General features: G+C 31.8%; 1 protein-coding gene across 1 annotated transcript in view; it reads right to left on the bottom strand.

The window, feature by feature from the left end:
- The window catches only part of LOC127726457 (sodium- and chloride-dependent glycine transporter 1-like), an 81,228-nt gene extending 64,103 nt beyond the window's left edge, over positions 1–17,125 (bottom strand). Inside the window, exons 1-11 of the mRNA XM_052233834.1 lie at positions 17,092–17,125; positions 14,319–14,409; positions 13,657–13,789; positions 12,655–12,789; positions 11,900–12,003; positions 11,323–11,447; positions 9,506–9,618; positions 8,401–8,529; positions 6,320–6,419; positions 4,960–5,060; positions 4,416–4,586 (exon numbers count right to left, since the gene is read on the bottom strand). Of these exons, the coding sequence (XP_052089794.1) occupies positions 4,416–4,586; positions 4,960–5,060; positions 6,320–6,419; positions 8,401–8,529; positions 9,506–9,618; positions 11,323–11,447; positions 11,900–12,003; positions 12,655–12,789; positions 13,657–13,789; positions 14,319–14,409; positions 17,092–17,125 (1,236 nt within the window). The remainder of the gene's footprint in view (positions 1–4,415; positions 4,587–4,959; positions 5,061–6,319; positions 6,420–8,400; positions 8,530–9,505; positions 9,619–11,322; positions 11,448–11,899; positions 12,004–12,654; positions 12,790–13,656; positions 13,790–14,318; positions 14,410–17,091) is intronic.
- Positions 17,126–25,804: the final 8,679 nt, after the last annotated feature.

The following is a 25,804-nucleotide window of genomic DNA, read 5'->3' as shown; positions in this document are numbered from 1 at the left end:
ATCAACAACCCAGGAAGTTTCTACCACATAGTATCCAAAACCTTGGAACTATATGACCTAACAAATCTAGAATTTTTACTGAATAATCAACATAACAAGTTACAATGGAAACATCAATATAAAACAGCAATAAATAACTACAGGTCAAAAATTTATAAAGATCCATCAACTAATAAATCAACAGGAAAATACCTCTGTTTGGAACACGTCGAAATTGGAAAACCACATCTAGTTTGGCAATCTATTGGATTATCAGTAACTGAAGTGAAAAGATCTATAAGTCACTGTAGTATAGCAACGGGAGCCTACATACTGCAAAACAACAATAGCAAAATTCAGTAACAATAAAAGGAAAAGAAAACCTCCACCAGCAGCAGGATGCCTATACTTTAATCTTTTTTAAAGCAGTCATTTACTTTTAATTTCTTTAAGCCGGTGTATTTGTGTTTACGCTTTTGTCAAACACATTACATTAACACGTATAGATACCATATTCTGGAAACACTACAAGTAATATGATGAATAGATTGAAATCGTTTAGGGGTTAAACATAAAAGAAAACACTAAAAACAATTTAGATGACAATATATATTAAGTGAATGAGACAAATAGAATTTCCGCTATTCTACACCTTTAATAAAACAAGATAAAACTATGTTCTGACGATAGGAATAAATATAAGCTTAGTCAAAATATACATCCACTACATACATGTGTATACAAAGTAACATAATATAATAAACAATTGATAAATAAAAAAGCAGATTAGGCAAATAGCAGTATTGTCGCCTATGGAGGAATCATACTACCATTGTCCTTATAAATATATTACAATGTAACACAATGTGATACATACGAAATTGAAACAGCTGTAATGATTAAATTGCACACCTTTATATCAGATTCATTATTAACAACATGTTTCAATAGACGTGTTAGGAAAGTCAATACGATTTTGACGCTGATGTTAAATACCAATACCACTACAGGCTATAGTGGGGACCATCTCAAAAAGCACAGATAATCATTCATTATAGTTACCTGTATGGGTTTGTTGGATAATGCTGAGATGATTTTTAAACAATAAAATAGTAACAATTTATTCCGCAATACACGGACGAGGATCCAGCAAAACAACACGAACATTATTCTTGCATTGTGTCATAGCAGGGATCGATTAAGTTTAAGACCGTTGTTCCCCCATTTCATACTATTTTGTTGAACGACTACAAGGAAAATCTACAAAGTGATCAAAATAAATGAATAGAAAAAACACAGGAATCAAATCACATTCTGATCCGATTTTTTACTCTACATCAATCTTTGTTCAAAACGTTCGTTTATTTGAAATTTATTTAAAAAAATAATTGTCATGTCGGGGCCTTTCTTAGCTTTTATATGCGGGAATGGTTTTGCTCCGTGTTGGGGGTCTGTCATACGGTGATCTATAGTTGCAAACATTTACAAAATTTGGTCTCTGGTAGATAGTAGTCTATTTTGGCAATCATACCGCATCTCCTTATTTTATATCATTTTCTAGAATAGAGAAGAAATGTGTTACACAGTAGAGTAAAATTCTAAAAATAAACCAACCTAGAAATTTGTGTACTTGACAATTAAAAAAAAGACCGAAATAAAAGTGTTTTCAATTTGATTATCTTTATACTTTTATTTTATCTAGAAAGGTAGCTGACAATTTTATATAATGTTAAATGAATTAATTCTTATTCACATAAAAAATTTTGCCCTGACATTTTCCTTCTATCAACTTTTATCAGTTAGTTTTTCGGAAAAGAGAGGTTATCGAAAAGAGAGGTTATCGAATTAAGTATTAAAAGATTACAACGTTTGGACATTATCAAGCATGTTTAATTTACGTTTCGGTGAAGGGTCGGAAGTTTTTTTTTTCTTGTTACCACGGCTTCCTCCACCAACAAAACAGAACACCACGATTAAATTGAGATATTGTTGAAAGTGGCGTTAAACTTTCATATGGAGAAGTTAATGTTAGTATATTTGGGTCAGGAGGTTTTTTGAAAACGGAATATTCATTTTCACCTCTTTCAAAACAAAGTCTGCTAAATTATATGTCGGTCATTTTTTTTTCGATTTGCTTCATTTTGTTTTGTCTTTGATTCACTATACACTCCGCTTTCTAAATTGGACGGTATATAGTGATGGGTGAATTGGTCCATCCGTCCGTTCTTTCGTCCCTCTGTCCATTCATTGCATTCATACCCAGAAAGTATTAGACAATTAGCCCCCTGCTTCTTAAAGTTTTATATAGAAATAGCACTGTATCCACTTGTGTCCACTTTTTCTTTTCTTTTTTATATATAGATATAACGATGAGTTCAGATTAGCACTGATTTGTTTAAGCCACACATATATACGCGTCCCTGTATCCCTGGACACAAAATGCATGCTAACTATATTTTGCAACGGAAATAGGACATATCTATTGTGGAGAGACAAAATGAGTTATTTAACTATTAAACATATTCTAATCATATCGCTTAATATATATATTTGGACTTGTGGCCGTAAAATCCTTCATTCCCATTCTTGACTCTCACATATATTTTTGTTAAGTTTTGTTTTGCACTCTTAAATCAAACAAATACAAATTAATGTATGAATGTATGAAAATCTACGTAAGGCCAATGCACGTCTTAAAATTTTGAGTCGACGTTAACTGTTCGCTTTATATTGTATCAAACACACCACAAACGTAAACTTTTATACTACGCCGGGATACTTTTCAGTGCAATTGCATTTTGAGAAAGTCCACACTTAAATCTTGTATCGGTATTGGTATTTAACATCAGCGCAGTATTTAAACCCCTTTCCTAACACGTCTAATAACATCTGTTCAAACGTTAGTCTCGCCAAGCAGGTTAAGTTTGATTTTCTCCAGTAAATTCATGTCTGTAATATCTTTCTTCTTACACACAGCCTCATAGTCTTGACCAACTGGTTTCCATTGTGATGTTGGTTTCAAGGCATTAGCTACTTACTGAAACAAAAAAGAAAACACTAGTGATATTTAATTGCAAGTAAAATGTACAAGTATGTCTGTCTTTATTTATTTACAAGGAAAGTCCTTGAATTTATATTTAACTTATCTTTATAAAAATACCCATAGTTTATTAACACACATAAAACGAATATCTTATTACTTGCGAATGTTTTTGTAGAAGGAAAAGGGGTATGATATGGCCAAGGTGTAAGGCATCAAATGAGTTATCAATGAAAATACCCAATCCAGTACTGAAATTAGTCAATCCGGTATAAGTTTATTTCTACTTAATGGCACTGAAAGATTTGATTAAAAAGTGTTATAAAATTTGTCGAACGATCAATTCTACTAAAATGATTTTATCAACTATCACCTACTGCTGAACCGATGAGATCGAGAAGACAAAACATTAAACGTTACAGCTAAACATCAATAGTTAAAACAATATGAATACTGATTTGTTTACCTTTGTTGCTCTTAGAGCAAAAACATCAATTCTTTTTATGGCCAACGTGGCTGAATGAATTTTATTTCATAACTTATAAGTACATATATTTTTACTACAACCAAAGTGAAACTGGTCAAAGAGAATGATACCAATTATGTTCAAGCTGATAAAACGTAGGAAACATATCATTTTCCTATAAGCACATATAACTTAGACTAATACCTAAATGAGTTTACATTATTCACAATGTCTGTACGTACAGTATTTTAATGAATGATATAAACAGAAAACAAATCTTCAAGGAAAAATATGACGTATATCATTAATTTGTTCTATTAGAAGACGCTATAGTAAAAGGAAGACTTACTGTGTTTTAGATTTTTACATTTTTAAGTAGGGATAAATCAAAATATGATTTAATACCCCCAACCTCACAAAAAGGAATATTATAATAAATGAATACATAATTTAACCAATACATGTAAGCAAAATCTAAAAATCGATGCGTTTTCAATTTGAAGTAAGTGTGTATTTTTTTTTAAAGTAGAACAGTAATTGTTTCATTTACTAGCACTTGGTCGATACCGCTGTCGATGAGCTGTTAGTTCCCGAAGCTATCATCAAATCGGTAGTCAGTGCTTCGGTACTGACATGCTTTATAAAATATTCTTATTCAAAATCCCAGTTCATCAATTAAGAAATAATTACGAGACTAAGGTTCCAACGCCTTCATACAAAGTCGACCTGAAATTAATCTGTTTATGTCCTTTTCGGTCATATAGCTCCTAATGGTACGGCGTATTTGCGCATCCATTTCTTTCAAATGGCTAGATTTAAGCGATCGTGATGAAGGTAAATCCAGAAAAGCGCTTAGGATGAACGAAATGTACGAATGTTTATAGCATTTAATTAGTAATATTCAATATTCATAACATGTTTGTACATTACCTTATAAATTGAGTCTCCCTCAGCCTTAATGATGGCAACCAATGCAAAAATGAAAATAGGTACTATAGACAGGATAGACAGCATCGTTCCAATAGAGACAGCCGCTGTGGGATACTTGTAACTGCCATATGTAGGTGGCTGGTATCCAATTAGTGTTGAAATAATTAGTACCTGTCAACACATCATACATCATAATGTGTATTAATCCAATTCAATGCGTTGTATAGAAACTTGTCTAATTGTTGGAGAGTTTATATCGTCTTCTGAATATCTCTTTTTTTGTCATTTGCTGTCCAATTGACGGTTTATTCATATAATCTTTTTTTCATATCGAATTTCTTTTTTTTTGTGGTGTGGGTTTCATCATGCAGCGATCTACTTTGGGTCCGGTTAGTTTCGGTACCGCTTCTTCTGTTAAGATGCATGTTTGAGTTGAATGGTCTAGCAAGTTTGGTTTATTAGGTTTAAAAAACTTTCGGTGTCCGACAAAACTGATGAAGGTGATATTTGATAACTTCGATGTTACATGACCTATCATACTTACAAACATTATCAGAGGTGTTACGAACATAATACAGACTCTAAAAAATATCGGAACTCCTCGTCCTAACATTAGATTGACATCTTTAGAAAATCTTTCCATACCTGTTATGTTGTTTATAATGATCATGTCATCAACACTAACTAATTCTATTATAGGGAATGTCTTACAGTAATGACATCCACTGTTAAAATCAAACTCTCATATCAAAATCATAAATAAAGGCCTAGGTCACAATAACTTATTAGAATAGATGCCGTCAATCTTTCACAGTCTCTGGTTGATAAGCACTATAATAATGAGTCAATTCCACTGCTGTTGGAGGTTTCCTCCTCGAAGTTGTCACCAGCCCAGTATTCAACATTTCTGGTGTGTTGACATGAATTATCATTGATATGGTAATAATTATAATTTTTTTAATTTTTTTACTGTTTACAAAACTAAGAATATTTCGAAATATTAAGGAATTGTTACACTAGGAATAGATTACCTTAGCTGTATTTTCAAAAGCTCTCAGAATTTTGGGTCCTGAATGCTCTTCAATTTCGTACTTTATTCTGCTTTTTTAACTTTTTCTATTCGAGCGTCACTGATGAGTCTTTTGGGCACGAAAAATCAGCGGCGCGTCTGCCGTACAAATTTTGCTCCTGGTATCTATAATGAGTTTATTCTGAAATCTAGATTTAACCAAAGTTGGAAAATAAATACGCAATGAACGGATTTGATAAGGGGTTCTTATGACTATTGATTTGCATTCAGAAACTGCTGTTGTCGTCCATTGTAATGATGTAACTGAGTAAAGCGGTTTATTGACTGGTTTTATCGACCGACATTCCATATATTCTACAGTCTGAGACCTCAAACACTCATTAACTTTTTAAAGCCTATTCAATGTCGGGAGAACTGCTCATTCATTATATATTACATAGAAATTTGGTGTAAATAGCAGATATTGGTATTGTCTAATGAATTAATTCCCAACTGTTCCTGCTATTTACAGCTTGACAAATTGCATTGAAAATACTTTGCAATCAAAGACAATATCTGGAACTTTTGGTGCCTTCTTAATGGTTATCATACTTTTATTTTGTTCTTGAATTTGTATCTCAAAACCTATACTCTACATCTTTTTCATTCGCATAGTACTTAATTGTATTGCCCCTAAGTAATTAATTGAACTAAACAAAGTCAACTCTTGTTACAAGTTTAAATTGAAGTTTAGGACCAGTTACATGTTACTGGAAAACTTACAGGATAAAAACAATATATCTTTCACTGACGTTTCATGAAAAGAACACATAGCAATCGACAGAATATACATTATTGTTGCAATAGTCACGGACAATAGACTATAAAAACTTACCATAAATCCAGCCTACTATGATACATTCAAGAAAACCCATTATAGCAAGTGACAGGGCATTAACATACCAGTCAACTAATTGAAATATGTATATTCCACCCTGTAAAGATATTAAAAATATTTATTATACTTCATGTTAAAATGTCAGATTCTGATTGGTTAATACGAGGGTGATAATTTATTCTATCCCATGGCTAAATACTCTATTGCCCTTCACGGAAACGATTGATCAATTGTGCTCTTTTGTTAAGTACGGGTGATTTTTTATGTACAAGACGTCATAGTTTATTAAGTTGAATTTGAAATTTAATAGACAGTAATAACAGAAATGCAGTATAATAAATGAAATAACACATAGCTGAGAGGGGATAGAGCAGATTGTTACCCCTCGAAAAATATTGTCCACCATGGCTGTTACCTTTGAAAACACCGAGAAATATAACTCTTCAATGTTTGGCATCTCGTCTGTAAGGACTTTACTGATAACATAATTACAAATACACCGAGAAGGACATTTATGCACATAAATTGAACCGATCTGTTTAAAAACTATAAATACATTTAACTCGGATAATCATTTTGTAAAAAAAAAAATATTTTTGGTTAAATTTTTATCCTCAACAGACAAAACTTTAAAATCGTGATATTCACATAAATACGTTATTTTCATAACGAACGTTTCCCTTACATTGAACAGTTTGACATGGATCGTGGAACACTTGGAATTAGCTGTATGGAATAAATATTAGTATAACCAACTTCTAATCAAATGCTCTCGATAAAAAATAAAAATAAGACAATATTGATTTTCATTTACATTTCAAATAACATTTTTTTTTAGTTGTTTATAGTTCCGTTATATTGACGAAATTGGGTGAGCCAACATACATATAAAGTCAGTGTAACAATAATTACCAACCAGCCAAAACTGTGTAAACAAACATCACGAACACACAACACAACTGACTAAAAAAATCAAACAAACATACAACTAAATTTAACATAGACGCCAACAAAAAAGGGTGTATATTTGACAAAGACGTCAACAAAAAAGTTCTTAAAGATGATTGAATATTGACAAAGACTCCGATAAAAAAAAGTTTTTGACGTTGATAGTGCAGACCGTATATAGTATTCACTTTACCGATAAAGTACAAATTAAGTAAAACATAAACGGATTAACAAAATTGAAACAACACTTTGAGAAACGCGAATCGCACCTTTAGACCCACCATAACCCGGAACGCACAAAGTAAAAAGAAAATGATAGCGGGATACATAAATACCGAGTCACGTCGAAAGTAATACGACCAAAAGAAATAAAACATAAACGGGTTATTGTAAAACGTCAATTATGTAGTACATTTCTATGGTTCTTTTTTCCTATTCAAAGGTAAAGGCATCAAACGCAAGTTAGACTAGATAGAAGTATATATTAAAAAATTAAGGATTTCCGAAAATTAGCGACAGTCTTTGAGCAAATGTTGCTTAAAATTATTGGAACTATAGATAATATGATGATAACATAGTTACTTAGATTGATTTTTACCGAACATGCAGAACAATAGAGTAAGCCTTGTATTCAATAAGGCAAGCTGTGACTCTCCCTGTACTGGGGAATCAGATTAAGTATGGTCGCTTTTTCCTACCGACAGTAAAACCCTTGCCAATGTGGGCGTCCGTTTGGTTTTGCAGGATGTATATTTACGCAGCCATGTTCGGTCAGAATGAAGACTTTAAATCCGAAGCCTTGTTTAGAAAGAGCGACACGCTCTCTGCACGTTAAGAACCAATGGAGCAACTCTTTGAGGGGTATGCAAGTTGGCAGTTGCAAGGCTAGATTTCTGTTCCTATATAATATACCGCCATTTTCCAGTGGAAGTTAACATTCCCGCCGTTTATCCCTATCGACTCCTATTACAGGACCTACCTATAGTATTTACTGATCTCTATTGTTAATTTGTTCTCGTCCTGAATTTGTATGAAACATTTGCCACTAGACGTTAAGCAAACAACTATCAATAAATCAAACCAAATATCTGTATTTTTTCCAAATATAACTTCGATGGCATATTATTTACCTGTGTACAAAAGATTAAACCTAGAACAAAACTTCCAAAGCACCATGCCACGGTGAAGAAATCACTTCTACGTCGTAATCTTTGGAAGCTATCTGTAAAAACTCCTATCACGGCTTCTACTGTTACAAACTAAAGCAAAATACAATTCATTTCAATATATGTTAATTCTTCTGGAGACCCGTTTTGGGTCTTAACGTTTGTAAACATTTACTTCCCAAAAGTTTAGATCGAATGTTTATCTGAGTTGGAATCGAGAAATACCTGTACCAATACTACAATCACTTCTTTCGTATCAAAATAGCGAGAAAAAAAAGATAATCACAATTATTGTTAGATAGTTGATATACTGTAAATATTAAGCTCTATAAACCATTGATCGATCACACCTGATTTGAAATACCAAAATACATGTTACAATACTAAAAAATGAAAACAACACTTTATAAATTCCATACGTTCGAAGCGCTTTCATCAGGATAGCTCAAAGTCGAATACTTGAAAGCCAAATTAAGGATGTATAAGAACGGAATAGTTCAAGAGCTATTTGAAAACCTCTTTTTTCTTGTCGTAGATAAGTGCAATATACGTACAATTGTCTGCTAATTTTGACCTGTTATGTTATAGTTTTTGCTCTTCATTGTTTGAAACTTTGATTTCGGATGTTGGATATTAAACATCACTAATGAGAGTAATCTCCACAAAAAGGAATACGCACACCAAACTTATGCAAATGTAGGCGTGTTGTCATTTTGCATTGCATTCTAATTTTTCAAATGTTTATATTTGAGTGATTTAGGGAAATCAAGTAACGATTCACAAAATATACTTTGTCTTTTTATCTATAGCGTGTTCTGCTGTCAAATAGGTTATATTGTTTGTTATAGAAAATCAAAATGTTTGGTTTCATTACTGGGTACATATATTTTATCTTATGTTTTTATTTAATTGATAAAAAAGACATGCTCCTCAACATTGATCATCCTACAATTTATGTTATGGAACGAATGTAATTCTTTCATTGGCCTATAAAAGAAAGGAAAATACATGCATGGGGGAACGATGGTGCTATCAGACAAAAACTCAAATATAAAGATTATGTACTCACATTGCTATCAAGACCAACACATAGAATCATAACAAAAAATATACAGGACCAAACATTTTCCCCAGGAAGTTTTGATAAAGCCTCGGGATACACAATGAATGCTAGTCCTGGGCCTGAAATAAAACACATTAAAAAAGTGTAAAATACAATGCATTTTTTTTTCTTTGTTTGATATTAATTTTGCATATATTTGAACATCTTTGATATGTTATTTTACCGTCTTTACTGCTAACAAGGCTACTGTAATCTATGCGTTGGATAGAAAAACCTTATTTTTTTAGTAATTCAACATTTTATAAACAGTAAATTTACAAAATATTAACATATCAATGATATTTAATGTCAACTGTCAACACAAAGGGCTGACTACTGGACTTGTGGTACTCTTGGGGACAAAACAACCACCAGCAATGGTTCCGACCCAATTACTAGTTTGTTTTGATAATTGGAAACACAAACAAAACCAAAGATAACCAGGTTCCATCGTTATGTGCTAAATGTATGAAGAAATAAATATGTTCGGTATAATATGATGATATTAGGATACTAACCCAAACTACACATATGACAAAATAACATATAGAGAGAGGTCACCATAATTACAATCTTCAACGATAGACAAATGTCAATACCATATGCCGAGCTTTAAATCTTACCTAGTCTATATAATATGAGAAAAAAAACTTGATAGAGTACAAACGATCTGAGTTTAACACAAGTCATATTCAAAAAGGACCATGATGACCACATATCTGTCAGTTTACAGTAGCCTTACAACACGTGCTGATAACTTTTGTTAATTGGTTCATCTTAGCCATGGTTTACATTGTCCTAACAATACACTCATCAATACGACAAGCGCATTGATGGCTATAAAACAAAACAAAAATCGTAAGGGTTCCGCGGAACCCAGTGTCTCGCCTACTTTTGCTGTTGTCTATGTTTTCAGTGTAATAGGTGAATGCACATAATAGATTTACAGTTAATGAAATAAAACGTTTGAAATGTATGAAAAAAGTTATGCAATTAAATCTATAGATTTATATAAGAGTTGAAACATAAATTTCTTGAATGAACAAATGATGAAGAAGATAATTTTTACATTGCTTGATGATTTATCCCTTAATTCAATCTAATAAATGTTTTAAAAACTTTAATTGCAGACTATATGTTATGTTAACTGGCAGAAAAACTAAGTCCATTTATAAGTAATGTACCGAAAAACAGGAAATAGATTTTTACAAAATTTCCTTCTAGATACTACCTTTTGATCATAAACCAACTTCTGTCCTGTTAAGTACATATCTAGGATAGTTTAGGAAAGTTATTAAAATTTTAAAAACTTTAACCACAGAGTGAATGTAATGTTAACTGGCAGAAAAACTAAGTCCATTTATAAGTAAAATACGGATAAACCGGATTTTTGTTTAACAAAATTAACTCTGGATACTATCTTATGATCATAAACAAGCTGTCAAGTTTGGTAGAAATCCAGGATAGTTTAAGAAAGTTATTAAAATTTTAAAAACTTTAACCCCAGAGTGAATATTTGTGGACTCCGCCGTCGAAGACGACGACGGAATGTAGGATCGCTATGTCTCGCTTTTCCGACAAAAGTTGCAGGCTCAACAACAACTGGTTCAAAAATAAAAAGGCTGTTTATAAAACAAAATGCTGGTTATAAAACAAACAATTTGTATCGCATGGCTAATTTCTTTATATGTAGTTATTATAAAACAAACAATTTTAATCGCATGGCTAATTTCTTTATATGTAGTTTATTTTATACTTTTCTTCTATTGTCAAAACAAACTTACCTCCTTTCACAATGTTCTCCAATGGAATTGACAACTGTCCTGCCATATAACCAAGAACTGTAAAAATAACAAGTCCTGAAAAAATACTGGTGAATTCACTGATACAGGAGAACATTATGGAATCCCTGTAATAAAATAATTCTGGAATATAAACTTGTCAATTAATACAAACAACAAGTGTGTAATATTATTGAAGTCCAAGGTTATAGCATAAACAGACTATTCACTTATGGAGGACATTTGATAAACAATATTTGTAATAAAAAAAAAACAATTGAGTAATAGCGGTGGGTCGATACCACTGATGGTGGACTGATATTACCCAGGTATAATCACCTCACTACTATTGTTATTTATTATTACAATCAAACATAATGGAATACGGAACATCGAAATACTTCTTAGATTTTTTCATAAAAAAGAATAACCAAATTCATCTAAGGTCAACTTTTCCAGAGCGAGTTTTAGTTTCTAAGAAATTGATTAGTTTTTCAACAGAGAATTTTAGAAATGTATGTCATGTCAGTACTAAACCACTGACTACTAAAAGCTGAGATATTAAATTTTATCGTTATACCTGATACAATTATTGTCAAACTTATTGAAGCTCGCTTGTGTAATAAGTATTCCACTGCCTGTTCCTAACGAGTAGCACACCTGTACCGCGGCTTCAATCCAAATCTGAAGTATTCAAATTAAAAAAATAATCAGTCAAATGCAAACTAAAAAAAAAATACCTTAGGGTGTAAGTACATAATAAATGTAAAGTAACAAATGCTTCACTTTTGTTTTCTTGTGAACTTGCAAAAATATTTCTTAAATTTCTTAAATTAGTATAAAAGGGCGCCTCTTGGTGTATCCTTCATCAATATAATAAACATAGTTCCCTTTCCTTACAATTTCACTGTATTGATTGGGTCTCTTGTCATAAATACGGGAATTGAATTGTGACGACATTGAAGACAAAACTGTGTTCTACTCCTTTTACTTACAAATTCGTTATTTTCGCAATTGAATTGGTATATGTGTACACACTGTACATCTCTCAAGGAGCAATACACATGTATACCTGCGTGTATATATCAAATGGAACAGATTACACATGTATTCTTGCAAGTATATCTCTAATGAACTATAATACACGATCATATGATTTCAAGTATGGCTCTCGTAACAGAATGTACCCGTATACCTGTAACAGAATCCTCAGGTATGCTTGCAAAAAATCTCTGACGGAACCAAATACAAATTTTTACATGCTATAATATCTCTAATGGAGCATACACATATACTCTCGCGAGTAAAAGTATAAATGTCTATATTTAAACATACCTGAGCATTCAACAACTTGCTAAAGTCTGGTTGTAGATACTGAATAACACCATTTATTGAACCGTCTAAAGTCAATCCTCTGACCAGTATAATTGTCAGTAATATATAGGGCAGTGTAGCTGTAACATATACAACCTGTAAGAAATGAAACCAACCCGTTATAAATTTCATGCGTTCGAAATGCTGAAACAGTTGAACAGCTATCATCAAAAGGAATTACTAATTGAAATGTTACGTTTTTTCAATTCTTGCAATTGGATGGTAAATCTTATCTAGTCTTGACTATATGAATAAAGATTCTTATATCAGTATCCAGTAAAAGTTTATCGGTTATCTGGTACCCTTATAATCACTAATGGACTCGTTATGCAATATTGTGACATATCTTGTTTATATAGCGGCATGAACCGTTTCTTGAATCTATAATGTGAACTCTTCGGAAGGTCTTTACTCTCAAAGTCATTTTATATCTGTTGACATTCGACCACATACTGTATTCATGAAAATCATATCATTCACTATCAGAATTTCACACATATATTTTACACATTCAAATTTGCACATATATGACACGCGTTCAAATAAATGCTCTCGTTCTGTTTTTTTTTAATTTTCATTGCAAATGACTTAAACATTTCACATTTACATTTTTTAGCCCCAGGCATAGATTGCCATAGTCATATTTGTCGCAGCTGTTTTGAATATTTGGGTTTTTGTATCTGATTTGGCTTTCCAACTGTTGTGATTTGAGTGCCACTGATGAATCTGATGTAGAATAAGCGCGCGTCTGATGTGCCAAATTATAAGCCTGGTATATTTAATGAGTTTTTACAAATTTCAATTTACACATTTATGACATAATGTTCAAGTGATCTCTTTCTTGATCTGTGTTTACTGCAAATGACTAAAGAAAATTTTTTTAAATGACTTCTTTTGTTTAGTTTGGGTTATCCATTTTTTTGTAACAAAAAGGATTTGATATATGATGAAACTGGTACCAACCTTTCCAACAGATTTGACTCCCTTGAATATGCAAAGGCCGATCAGTACCCACCCACCAAATAAACACAGTATCATTCGCCAGTTTAGGTGTCCAATTTCATGAATACCAGACGACATCTGTAGCACATTGTTCCTGAAATGTCATTCATAATACTTATTTTAAATAACAAAATTTGAAACCACAGATAATCCAAGATGACAACCACTATTAAAATGGTTTTACACAGGCCTTCATGGATACTAATTGAAACGTCGTCTTTTTTTTTATCTTTTAGCATTGTCTATGATGAGTTTATTCTCTTATAAACGCAACTCATAAAATCAGTCATTCGTCCCAGCGGACTAACAAAACAAAATTTTATATGCATAGCAAATTCCATAGAAATTTCTAATCTAATCGGAAGTATATAACCAAATAGGTTGACAAAAAACAGATGCTCGTTTATAATTTACAAACTGTTCCTTCCCTACAATTCTGCAATTATGAAACATATCTAAAGATAATATCTTTTACAAAATGACCTAAAAAATTGCTCTTATCTTTAAAATGTTGCGGTCATAGTGTTATTTAAGTAAACATGACACTTATCCCTACCCGCTCGGAATAAAGATAAAACTTTAAGACTCTGTCAATACAAACCACAGGAATAAACATATCTTACTGCCAAAATTCCTCTTGAGCTGTTATCCAAGACACATTTTGGTTGGTCAATAACAGTGATGAAGTGATGTTGAGGCGATGAGTTACATTCACTAGTAACGGGTTTTACTACTGAAACGGTCATTTTAAACTGAACAACTCTTAAATGCCTGAATTTACCGCAAGGGAAAATGTCAAGATCTTTTTCAGTTGTTCAGTACATGTTCAGTACACTAACTACTGCGATCGATTAAGTACCAGTTAGTACTGGTTCAGGTAATTAAGAAAAAACGCCTAGCGTTAAATCTAGTACTGACAAGTACATTTTAGTATACTTCAGTTCATCGATAGAATCGTTGTCCAGTACTTTTCAGTGTATCAAAATAATATGAGGATAGCTTTCCTTTGATTAGCAGAGGAATCGAAATAAAAAAATAAAAAAAAAGCGAAAAAAAAATTGAATGAATAAATATAAAGAGACATGATCGGCAACGGGACTGTAGATACACGGTTTTGTTAACATGCGTTTCATTTTCATAATTTGGTAATTTATAACATAGATAATAACTGTTAAAATATTTGTATGAAAATAGCAATAACCAAATAACATTCTAATAATTATTCTTTAATGGTTATGCAAATATAAAATATTGATGACTGTAAACTGAGACTGCAGCTGTAAATCGCTTTCCGTAAAGATTAGAATAATGAAAAATCCCGATAGCTTTCGAAAATATCAACGCTATGATTTCGCGCCGTTTGTCTGGTCTTTTAGTAGTTTCTTGCTGTGTCCGACTGAATTAACGTAAGTATATATTTTGAAAACATTTTGACAGTTTCGATTGATATACATTCCTTACTTTACACAAGGATTTTCTATACATCATTAATGAATGATCATTATCTGTTTATATCGACGACTTTCACAAGAAACGGGGTTTGGTTATAATACATCTGTTCATTGAAATTCCTGTTCTTCGAAATTTAAAACAAAATAATCTAAAACGAGCAGCTGATCAATATCAAGCATTAATAGTATAAAATTTAGCCTTAACATCAGAATAAACCTGGACAGCAGGGGCGGATCCAGCCATTTCTGAAAGGGGGTTCCAAACCCAGGATAAAGGGGGTTCCAACCTTATGTCCCCATTCAAAATCATTGATCGTCAAAAAAGGGGGGTTCCAACATATCCTCATATTATTTTGATACACTGGGCAGCTCACAGTGGCGGATCCAGAAATTTTCATAGGTAGGGGTCCACTGACCGCCGAAGAGGGGGCTCCGCTCCAGTCATGCTTCAGTGATTCCCTATACATGTATAATCAACCAAGTTTTTTCCCACAAAAGGCGGGGCCCAGGCCCCCCCCCCCCCCTAAATCCGCCTCTGGCTCAGCTGGGTAACATTATCAGTGACAAGCATAATTCAACAAGGGAGCTGCCTGTCGGACCTAGACCATGTAGACTATTTTATTAGTGTAATAGTCCAAAATCGGACGAATAGAACTTAACATTGTTTTATATGGATTAAGTAAAGCAATTGCTTTCAATGGTTGTTCAACATTTTATTTATACAACATCAGAAATCAAAGTTTTATCTTTATACACCAATCTCAAGTTTTTTTTTAAGAAGGAGTTACCGAACAGCTGCCCCGCGCAATCGGTTCCTACTGTGACATATTAACATAAGCATTGTGACATATGAAATTTACTGGAAAGTGCATAAACTCAATAGTCATCTATTTTGATGTAAAAAATTCACTTTGTTATGTAAAAGTGGCAACTTTAACCTATAGATCTATCTGTATATTTAGCATGCTACTAAATTATATTCCAATCTTAATTGTCTAGGATTGTCAGTTTTACTAGCAAAGGTTTGATGGTTCTCTCATGGCTCTCCAACTTCCTCCACCAATATACACAGACCTCCAGGAAATAGCACAATCATGACAATAATCATAATAGTGCTGAAAGTGGCGTTAAACACCAATCAATCAAAATATAACTATAATCATAATGCTTTTCAGGAATTTGTTTACCTACACTGACCTATTTTGCTTGTTAATCTAAACCTATAGGAAATTATGTGTTTTCAATACTCGATGATTTTTAAATTTGTATGGGGAAAACAACACACAATGATACACAGAAGAAGAGAAGGCTGTATACCGGTAGTTTATTGAAGAATTTAGCGTCACACCTAATTCTTTATATGTTTTTGAAATTTATGAATTTCCTGTGAAGTTGAACTGTACATCAATCTTTTGACTAGCTATTAAATGATCAGTCTGGAAGATAGTCTCATTGGAGATCATACCACATCTCTTTATAATCTTTTGAATAGTGCACTTGAGATAAAGTATGATTTAAATTATAACATATTCTCAAAGGCCTTTAGTTTTCTCATTTAACATGTTTAAACTGTTTCGCATATGTTGGACATTAAACATTTTATAGCTGACTATATATATTATAATACATTATGGGGGTTTTCATTGTTGAAGGTCGTACGGCGACTTATGTATACACGTTATTGCTTATATCTTTGCCATTTGAACTCTGGTTTATGGTTGTCTCATTAGCAATCATGCCACATCTCCTGATTTTCAAAATTAGAACATAATTTAACTCATGGCATTAGTTTTCTCTTATGAAAATTTCAGAATTTGTCATGCTGTGCCTTTCATTCTCACCACACAATACGGTATGGGTTCTGGTCATTGTTGATTATTGTACAGTGCCTTATAGTTGTTAACATCCTCGTCCTTAAGTCTCGGGTGGATAGTTTCTCATTTACAATCATACAACATCTCCTTATCTACTATATCCATGTTTATTACCAGTTGCCCTAGACAAAAGGGTACAGTAGAAGTGATCATTAAGTTATGAGATAAATTTGTCTTTGATTTACCATATTTATATGTTTTAAGTAAATTTCGTATTTTCTTGAACAATTGTATGTAAAACAACTTTGATATCTACTTATTTGTCATAAAATTCATCATGTTCATAATTATCTTGAAAATAAGCTAATTAATACAATGTTGGTTTCAATATTAATTTTAAAGTTAATTTGTTCCTGAAAAATATTTTTTATATCTAATACATGTACACATATTCATGATGTATTATATATTTACTGAAAATGAATTCATAACCATACAAAAGTGAAATTAGAATAGCTAATAATCGGGATATTAACATTGTATTTGTAATAATCAGAAATGATATACATGTACATACTTAAAATGCCATAGGTAATAAACAGATGTCAACAAGACAGTAAATTGTCTTGAGTGGTGAATTTCAAAGGGTCATACATGTAGGTATCCCACACAACTATGATTTCCGCAAATGTTAAATTGCACCCTTTTTCATGTACCTGCTCACATAATTTTACTGGATATTCAAAACAATTTGAAAAAGAAGTATGAAGCAACATGCTACATGTATATTGTATTATGTTCAGAAATGCATTTATAAAGGTTATATTGGGTATTCATTTATCAACTTAAACATTGGTTAAAACTGCAAAACATTAATTATTACAAAATGTAATGATGAAAGAAATTAAAAAAAAAAAAAAAAGTCAAATGAAACCCAGGGTTTTCTGATAAATTTTAGAAGGAAATTATAGCTATTTTAGTTGGCTGACTTGAGGTAAAGTTTTCCCATAACATGTACTTGTATTAGGACAAAGATCATAAAATTAACCAGAGACAATTTTATTCTATAATTTTGATATAATTTGTCCCAAAAGTAGTTCAGCACATTGTAAAAATATTTATGATATTGTTGAGAAAGCGCAGGTGGGATTTTTATACGACGGCAAAAAAAATGTTTGCGTTGTATAATGCTATGATGTCATCGTCATCCGAAGACACATTTGGTTTCCGGACAATAACTTTAAAGTGAATGGATCTCTATGAATTTTTCGACTAGGTCTCGACTTTACTTAATTAGTCTGATTCAGTACTTGATGATCTTGGTGTAGTCTGAAATAGTCTCGACCAAGGCTCGACCAGTCTCCACCTGTCTCAACCAGTCTCGACCTGTCTTGACTAGTCTCGACTCAGTCTTAACCAGTCTCGACCTGTCTCAACTAGTCTGGACCTTCAAATTTAGTCTTCACTGGTATAAATCAGTCCATCTAACTAAATTAAATAAAGATCTTACAAAATTCCAGTTTATTTGTTAGCTTGATTCATTGCTGTGAAATGAAAGAATTTAATTAATAGGTAAAAAAAAAAATGATTAAATTCAGATATGCATCTTTAATTTTTTTTATAACTTTTTCAAATCAACTTGGATTTTCATAAAACCGTACAGCTACCTTGGTAATATATTAATCTTACTGAATCCCAGGTTGTTTAGAAGTTTGGTGTATTGCTGTCAAATTTAAGGATTAAATTAATCTAGGTAAAAAAAAGCTTGAATTTGCATTTCGGACTATATTCAGATAGTACACTTTAAATCTTTTTATAAATGCAGTATGAAATAACTGTGTTCTAGTGCCATGCTTGAATGCTTTCTCCTACCTAAATAAAAGTTGTTGTAATTGTGATTTTCTTCTTGGCATATAATTTTAGAGTACTAGTACTTAACATATTTGTTACACAAAACATATATAAACTAAAGAAACAAGTCCATTCTTAATATCAAATATATGATTTTTGTAGATGATTCCCAGCTAGAAAAATAAAGCAGTCTACAAATGATAAATGTGCACTTATGATTTGTAGGAAATATAGACAGATGTCAATTGTGGATGAATTCATAATTTTGTGTATATTATTTATTGTTTTTGGAAAAATGAATAGCTCAAACAGCATTGTACAGTACCATGAAGTGATGTTGGGATTAAACTGGACAAGAAGCAAATAGTACATTGAATAAATAGCACACTAAAAATTTGTTAGAAAGATCATACAACTGGATGGCTGTTAATACCTTGGATAATTATTCATTTGAAATAGCAATTTGGAATTATAAGTATTCAAAGTCTTAGTGCATATATTTGTAGTGCATCATCATGCTCATACATGTATCTGAATCTAATCGTGCCTTGGAATAATAAAATTTCATAGATTCAGTGAATATTTATATTATAGTACACCTGAATTTTCTGGATATGTTGCAATGTTTACCGCCAATTGACTGCTTACTGTGCTTAAAGTCTAAATGTGTACCGATACATGTATTTCTGATAATCTTAATTACAAATGCACTGTTTATAACCAAACTGGCATTTTATTCTGGTCAAGCATATTAACAATACTTCAAAGTATAATTTTATTTATATGACCATTGATCACAGCTATGTTTGCTATTAAACAAAATTCAGACAACAATAAATATTCAATTACATGTACATGTAATTATATTCATGATATTGTAGTCTTGTATAATATAAATGAAGGAGATGTGGTATGATTGCCAGTGAGATAACTATCAACCAGAGACCAAATATGATGTTGCAACAAACAACCGCTAAATATGTGCCTACCAAATTTAAGTAAGGGTGATTGTAAGTTAGTCTCTTATTCTAGACTTAAAATTAGTATTTGCTACTCCTCAGTATACATGACAAAGCATGTAGCATTCAAGAAAAGAGTTGAATGTCTTTCAGCAAACTATTTCTTTTTTGAGGTAGCATGCTTAAAATCTAGTTAAACCTAGATCGGTCTACTACAAATTAAAGCAGGTTTCTTACATACATGTATAAAAATGGTGTCCATAATATGCATAGTGTTTTCCATTGATGTAAAGCCACCTTCATTCATTGGAACAGAAAAAAAACCCATGTGAATACCAGTGTTAATAGAGGTCACCAGCTGGGGTCGAAGTCACATAAAAAAAGTTCAGTTAAGGCTATGATACAATACCAGTAATGCATAGATGGTAATAGTATGTCCCATTATTTGACCAGATTGAAGAAGTCCAAAACTTTCTTGTAGTCTGGATGGGGGCTCCTTAAACATGTTAATTTTTGTATTCTTTAAATTTGTAGACCATTTTTCCTCATCTTTGAAAAAAGTGTTAATTCAGTTTAAATTCTTTTGAAAATCATTTTACTATTAGATTTTATTTTATTAGTTATACAAGTGTATGATTTCTTTATTCTGTACTTCATTCATTTCTGTAATCAGTATTGTAATTTTTATTTACAGCCGTTATTCTTTATACTTTGGCTCCCCATTTTTCTCTATTCTTTATACTTTGGCTCCCCATTTTTCTCTATTCTTTATATTTTTTTGCCATTATTCTAGATTGATTTAACCCCATCCAGACCTACATTACTGCCGAGTCTTATATTTTTAGCAAATTCCGTTCAGAAAAAATTGTATTCTTGTGGATATTTAATTTAGTGGGTTTGCCAACGTCTAAATATAATTCTTTAGAAAATGTGTACTTCGTTGAACATTTAATTTTGTGCTTTATCTATTACCATGAAATCCAATATTTGGTATCCCAAACACTAATGAATCCAAAGTAGCAGACATCTACCCATCAACCAAAAATTAACAAATATCTTAAGGTCAACATATACTTATAAAAAAGTTTTTTGGAAATTTTAACTAGAGAATAACAAAAAAATAGATGTGGTATAGTTGCCAATGAGACAAAAACCCACCAGAGACTAGATGACCTAGAAGTTACCAACAGACAACTATATATAGTTCACCGTACGGCATACAGCAGTGAGTAAAACCAAGAATGCATATATAAATCAGTGGCGGATCCAGAAATTTTCATAAGAGGGGGCCCGCTCCAGTCATGCTTCAGTGATTCCCTATATAATCAACCAAATTTTTCCCACAAAAGGGGGGGCCCGGGCCCCCTGAAAAACCCTCTAAATCCGCCTCTGTAAATCCTTGGCAAAACCCAAACAGCATATTTTCTCCAAACAAAATTTGGTCACGAAGATTAAACCTCCCAGACTGTAATTTTGTAAAATAACCTATTTTATCTCGATTATGATTCATTACATGCACTTAGTCCAATAATATAAGACTTCGGAGTTTCATATCATTTACATTCAACGTTTTTTATTGGAAAATTTTTTTTACTATCAATGTTGAAACCCGTTTTTTTTTTACTATAAATGTTGAAACCCGTTTTTTTTTTTACTATCAATGTTGAAACCCGTTTCAACATTGATAGTAAAAAAAAATTATTCGATAAAAAAACGTTGAATGTAAATGATATGAAACTCCGAAGTCTTATGTTATAGGACTACACATGCACTGTGTTTCTTATTTGAGTCTCGTAGAGATTCACACGATACATAGACCTCTCAATTTGCATTTGTAGTGAATAAAATTTCAGTTTTCAACTGATTTTAACGGTTCATGTAACCACGTTCCTCCTTGCTCTTTTACCGAAGACGAACACCTAAAAATACAATTGTATGTACCACCAAACGTTTACAAATGGTTTATGGTGTTTAAGCATTTATGCATATATTTTTAATCATATACAAATATGTTGTTAATATCTGTTTCCTTGTCAACCATGTCAACAGAAACCACTTATAACAACAACAAACACATTTTCGGGAGACGGATTTAAAAAAGTTTTTCCAAACTTGTTTCCGAATCCCATATTTGAATTTCATGTACCATTGCATATATTGTACTCCTTAATTGTTATAATTTTTCATTAATAAATACTGTTTAAACTAAACACATTTAATTTGCCGCAAACTTAATATTCACTACAGTTATGCCGTCGACTGGTTAAATCCTTCGGCCATCGGATGCCAAAAGCAAAACAAATGAAATCAGTTAACAGGTTTTAAATTATTTTTTGTAAATAATTTGTGAACGGAAACCCCTATAAATACAAGACAAGACAAAGACAAAATATTTTATTTCCTCAGACACAAACGTGTACAAGAGGTCTAAACATGATAAAGTACACACATAAATCGACAGAAGAGTAATGTATAATAGCACGTGATTTTCATGACATTGAGATATATACATTATATGTTACCTATTAAGTTTAAAGGATTACATTTGTACAGATATCTTCCTATTTATTCCAGTGATTGTGAGTACCTAAATATATATATAATGTAAAAAAATTGTATCTACAACACATAAGTAATCTTTCTAAGAAAAGTACATACTTTCCTTTACACCTTTATGTTGCACAATGAAAGTAAACCGATTAATTTCTGCCTTGAAGGATATTGTAAGTAATAATTAGGTACGAGATTTTGTCTAAGAAGTGACACACTAGGATGTGAACAAACACACATATAATGATATTCGTCGCCAATATTTTGATTACATAGATGACATATCCTATTTTCTTTAAAAATATTTTTCCATCCATACAAGACACGGGCTATGATTACCCGCAAAGAGTAACAATAAGAAATAAATAACCAAATATATGTGACAATTTAATAAATTCCAAACAAGGTAAAATTGTCCGTTCGCTGTTACATGTAACAGGATGAATAATATATCGGTATAAGCCAGTTCGGCATTTCTATGGATTACACGTCAGTATGACAGCAACCGAACGACAAAGGACATCTTGAGAGCAGCATGGAGTATTCCAACAAAAGACCGGAGTATATAGACATGATAGAATACCGGTATAGCAAGTTCTAAATCGTCCAAAGTTTATAAAAAAATGAAAACAACATGTTAATAATTTAATGTGTATTAATCAGTTAATGTCATTATCAAATTGTGAATAAGTCAAACAAAAACAATCAAAAATCTGAGACGATGGTCAGTTTCTTTCTTTGAAACAGGTTTACGTCTATCAAAATCACTCACAAGAGTTTTTGTGTCGGACATATATTTGTATCCATCCAAGCACGGTATATTAAAAATAAGGAGATGTGGTATGATTGCCAATGAGACACCTATCCACCTAAGTTCATCGGAAGTGGATGTAAACAATTATAGGCAACCACGCGGCCTCCAATAATGAGAAAAACCCATATAATAAACACAAATATGACGGGCATGAACCAACAACAACCACCGAACTACAGGCGGGGTTAAACGTGTTTTCCCTTTTTTTTTACCTAGGGCAGTGGGGTAACAGTACAACATAAGAACAAAATATAAAAATCAGTCAAAAAAGTCTTAACTCATCAGATCAATACAAAGTAGAAAAACATCTAACAAAAACACAGACTCGACGTGGCATGGTATTTATATATCCCCCACAAAGTCAGATCTGTACTCAGCAGTTTCTGACAGCTAATTCAAAGCCAATAATAATAAAAAAAAACAATGTATATAGGATGATCACGCATGTTAAAATCCTGGACAAGTCTACCTTTTTATTCATAACAAATTGCTTATTTGTATGTGTGTGTAAAAGAGGGGATTCCTTTATTTGATACACTTGATTTTTTATCAACAGGATAAAATGGCCTGAGACATTACACCTGATGCACCGGCGGGGTAAAGCCAGTGCTTGGACACATACAACCCTTTGCAAGAACACTTTTGAGGGGTCCTAAAATGATATGTTGCAGGGCACTCACTTCCCACATAATACTTTGACGGATGACGGTTAAAATATTTGCTCGTCATCACGGTTGACTTACTTTGCAAACCTCATTTTTATTGTTCTTGATCACTGAAATATTTGTCACTGGATATCTGAAAAAAAGATCACAATGATCGAATTCGTTCCAGTCAATTTTAGATATGAATATTGTGGATGGTTAAAAGTAAATTCTATCGATTGAAGAAAAATAGTAGACAAAAAGGTATATGTTAACAAAGAATACAAAATATATACCATTACAAACCGAACCACAGACTGTGAAAAAAAGTGACGCGTCATAAAATCAACATAACAGGTTATATCTCTTTGATACTATATAAGCTAGATTAAGATTTCTGATTTTTTTTTCGTACCATGCAAGCTAATTTCAAATAATTTATTTTTTGTCGTGATTTTTTTTATATAAATTTAAAATTAAAATGAATGGCAAATACTTTCAATCTGACTAGTTCTTTTTCTTTCTCCCGGATCATTTTTTTTTCAGAAAAAAAAACATAACCCCCTTTAATTGTCTGTCCCTATGAACAAATTACACGAGGAGCTATATGAGCAAATTGGACCTTTTTCATATTTTAAAGATATTATAAATACATGTACATGTATATCGTAAGACTAATAAAGTTGAATAACGACAACGTTACTAGCAACCTAAAATACAAATGGATATTAACCAGTAAAATGCCCAGGACTCTTTAAAGTTACCGTATATGCACACAGGACGGATATATCTATTCGTTGCACGCTGTTTATTTTAGTAGTAAATTTTGGTAGATTTTGAAAACGAACTTCGAGAGATATTTATTATATTTATAAAATAGTGAGGGCACGTGTCACTGATTACACAACTACTCAGCCGTGAATTATCCAATCAACAAAATTGATTGGATTATCCTTATTGTTTATAAATATTATGTTATTAGAACAGTGTTTTGACTAAAATTGAATTATACATGTTATACGATGTTTTTAAGTTGTTTCGGAATTGTTTAATGTTACATGTATTAAATTTACTTTATGCGTAGTGCATTTTTACGATTATGAAGTAAAAAATAAAAACTCCCACTCCATGCATTTTAATACAGTTTCTCTTATGATCGTGACCTGTTATGTATTTCTTGCATGAAGACATATTTCTCGTATCACACTGCACGGAGATACAAAAAACTTTAATTTTGATTATCAGAAAAATACCTAAATATGATAAACGACAGAAACTGAGAGGAAAGCGGTGATAAATTAATATTTCAGAATTTATTTAAATTCATTCAATGCTTGTAATACTGGACAAGAACAATTTTAATAAGAAATTAAATCTTACTATATGAGATTTGATCATATGAAAATCGAATTTTGATAAGTACAGTAAGTTCAAGAAATGTATTAATGGACAAGAATGAGATTTAATGACGAAATATTTTTTTAGATAAAATTTGCATATGTAAGCTGTCTATTAATAATGTTCAACACTATCAGGGGTTACCAGAAAGGAGTAGGCCCGGTAAGACCCCATTTTGACCCCAAAATATAGCATTTTTACAAATTTGTTAAAATTTAAGCTTTTAGCTATTTATTGGAAATCCTAATACCTTCGTTACATAAATATTGGTTGTTTTTTACCATACAATGCACATGCATCAGGTACTAGCATCATTAATTTTTGCAAAATTATTAAAATTTTCACAATTTTAACATTTGTGCTAATTTTTAGACGGTTTTTGTCTAAATTAAAAGTGGTCGCACTTGTGTTCAGTCTTAATATTTAGATATATGTTGTATTTGATGATATTACATCAGATATATCAAGGTTGAGACTGAACACGAATGCGGCCACTTTCATTTTAGACAAAAAAAAACATCTGAAAAGTGACGTTTTATGGCATAATTGATAGATTTTCATACTTAAGCTTGAATTTCAGCGTCTTTAATGACCAAATCAGTTAAAATATTTTACAAAAAACTAATTG

Source organism: Mytilus californianus, unplaced genomic scaffold (assembly GCF_021869535.1).
Source record: "Mytilus californianus isolate M0D057914Y unplaced genomic scaffold, xbMytCali1.0.p SCAF_17, whole genome shotgun sequence".
NCBI lineage: Eukaryota > Metazoa > Mollusca > Bivalvia > Mytilida > Mytilidae > Mytilus > Mytilus californianus.
This window is presented reverse-complemented; position numbering and strand designations above follow the sequence as displayed.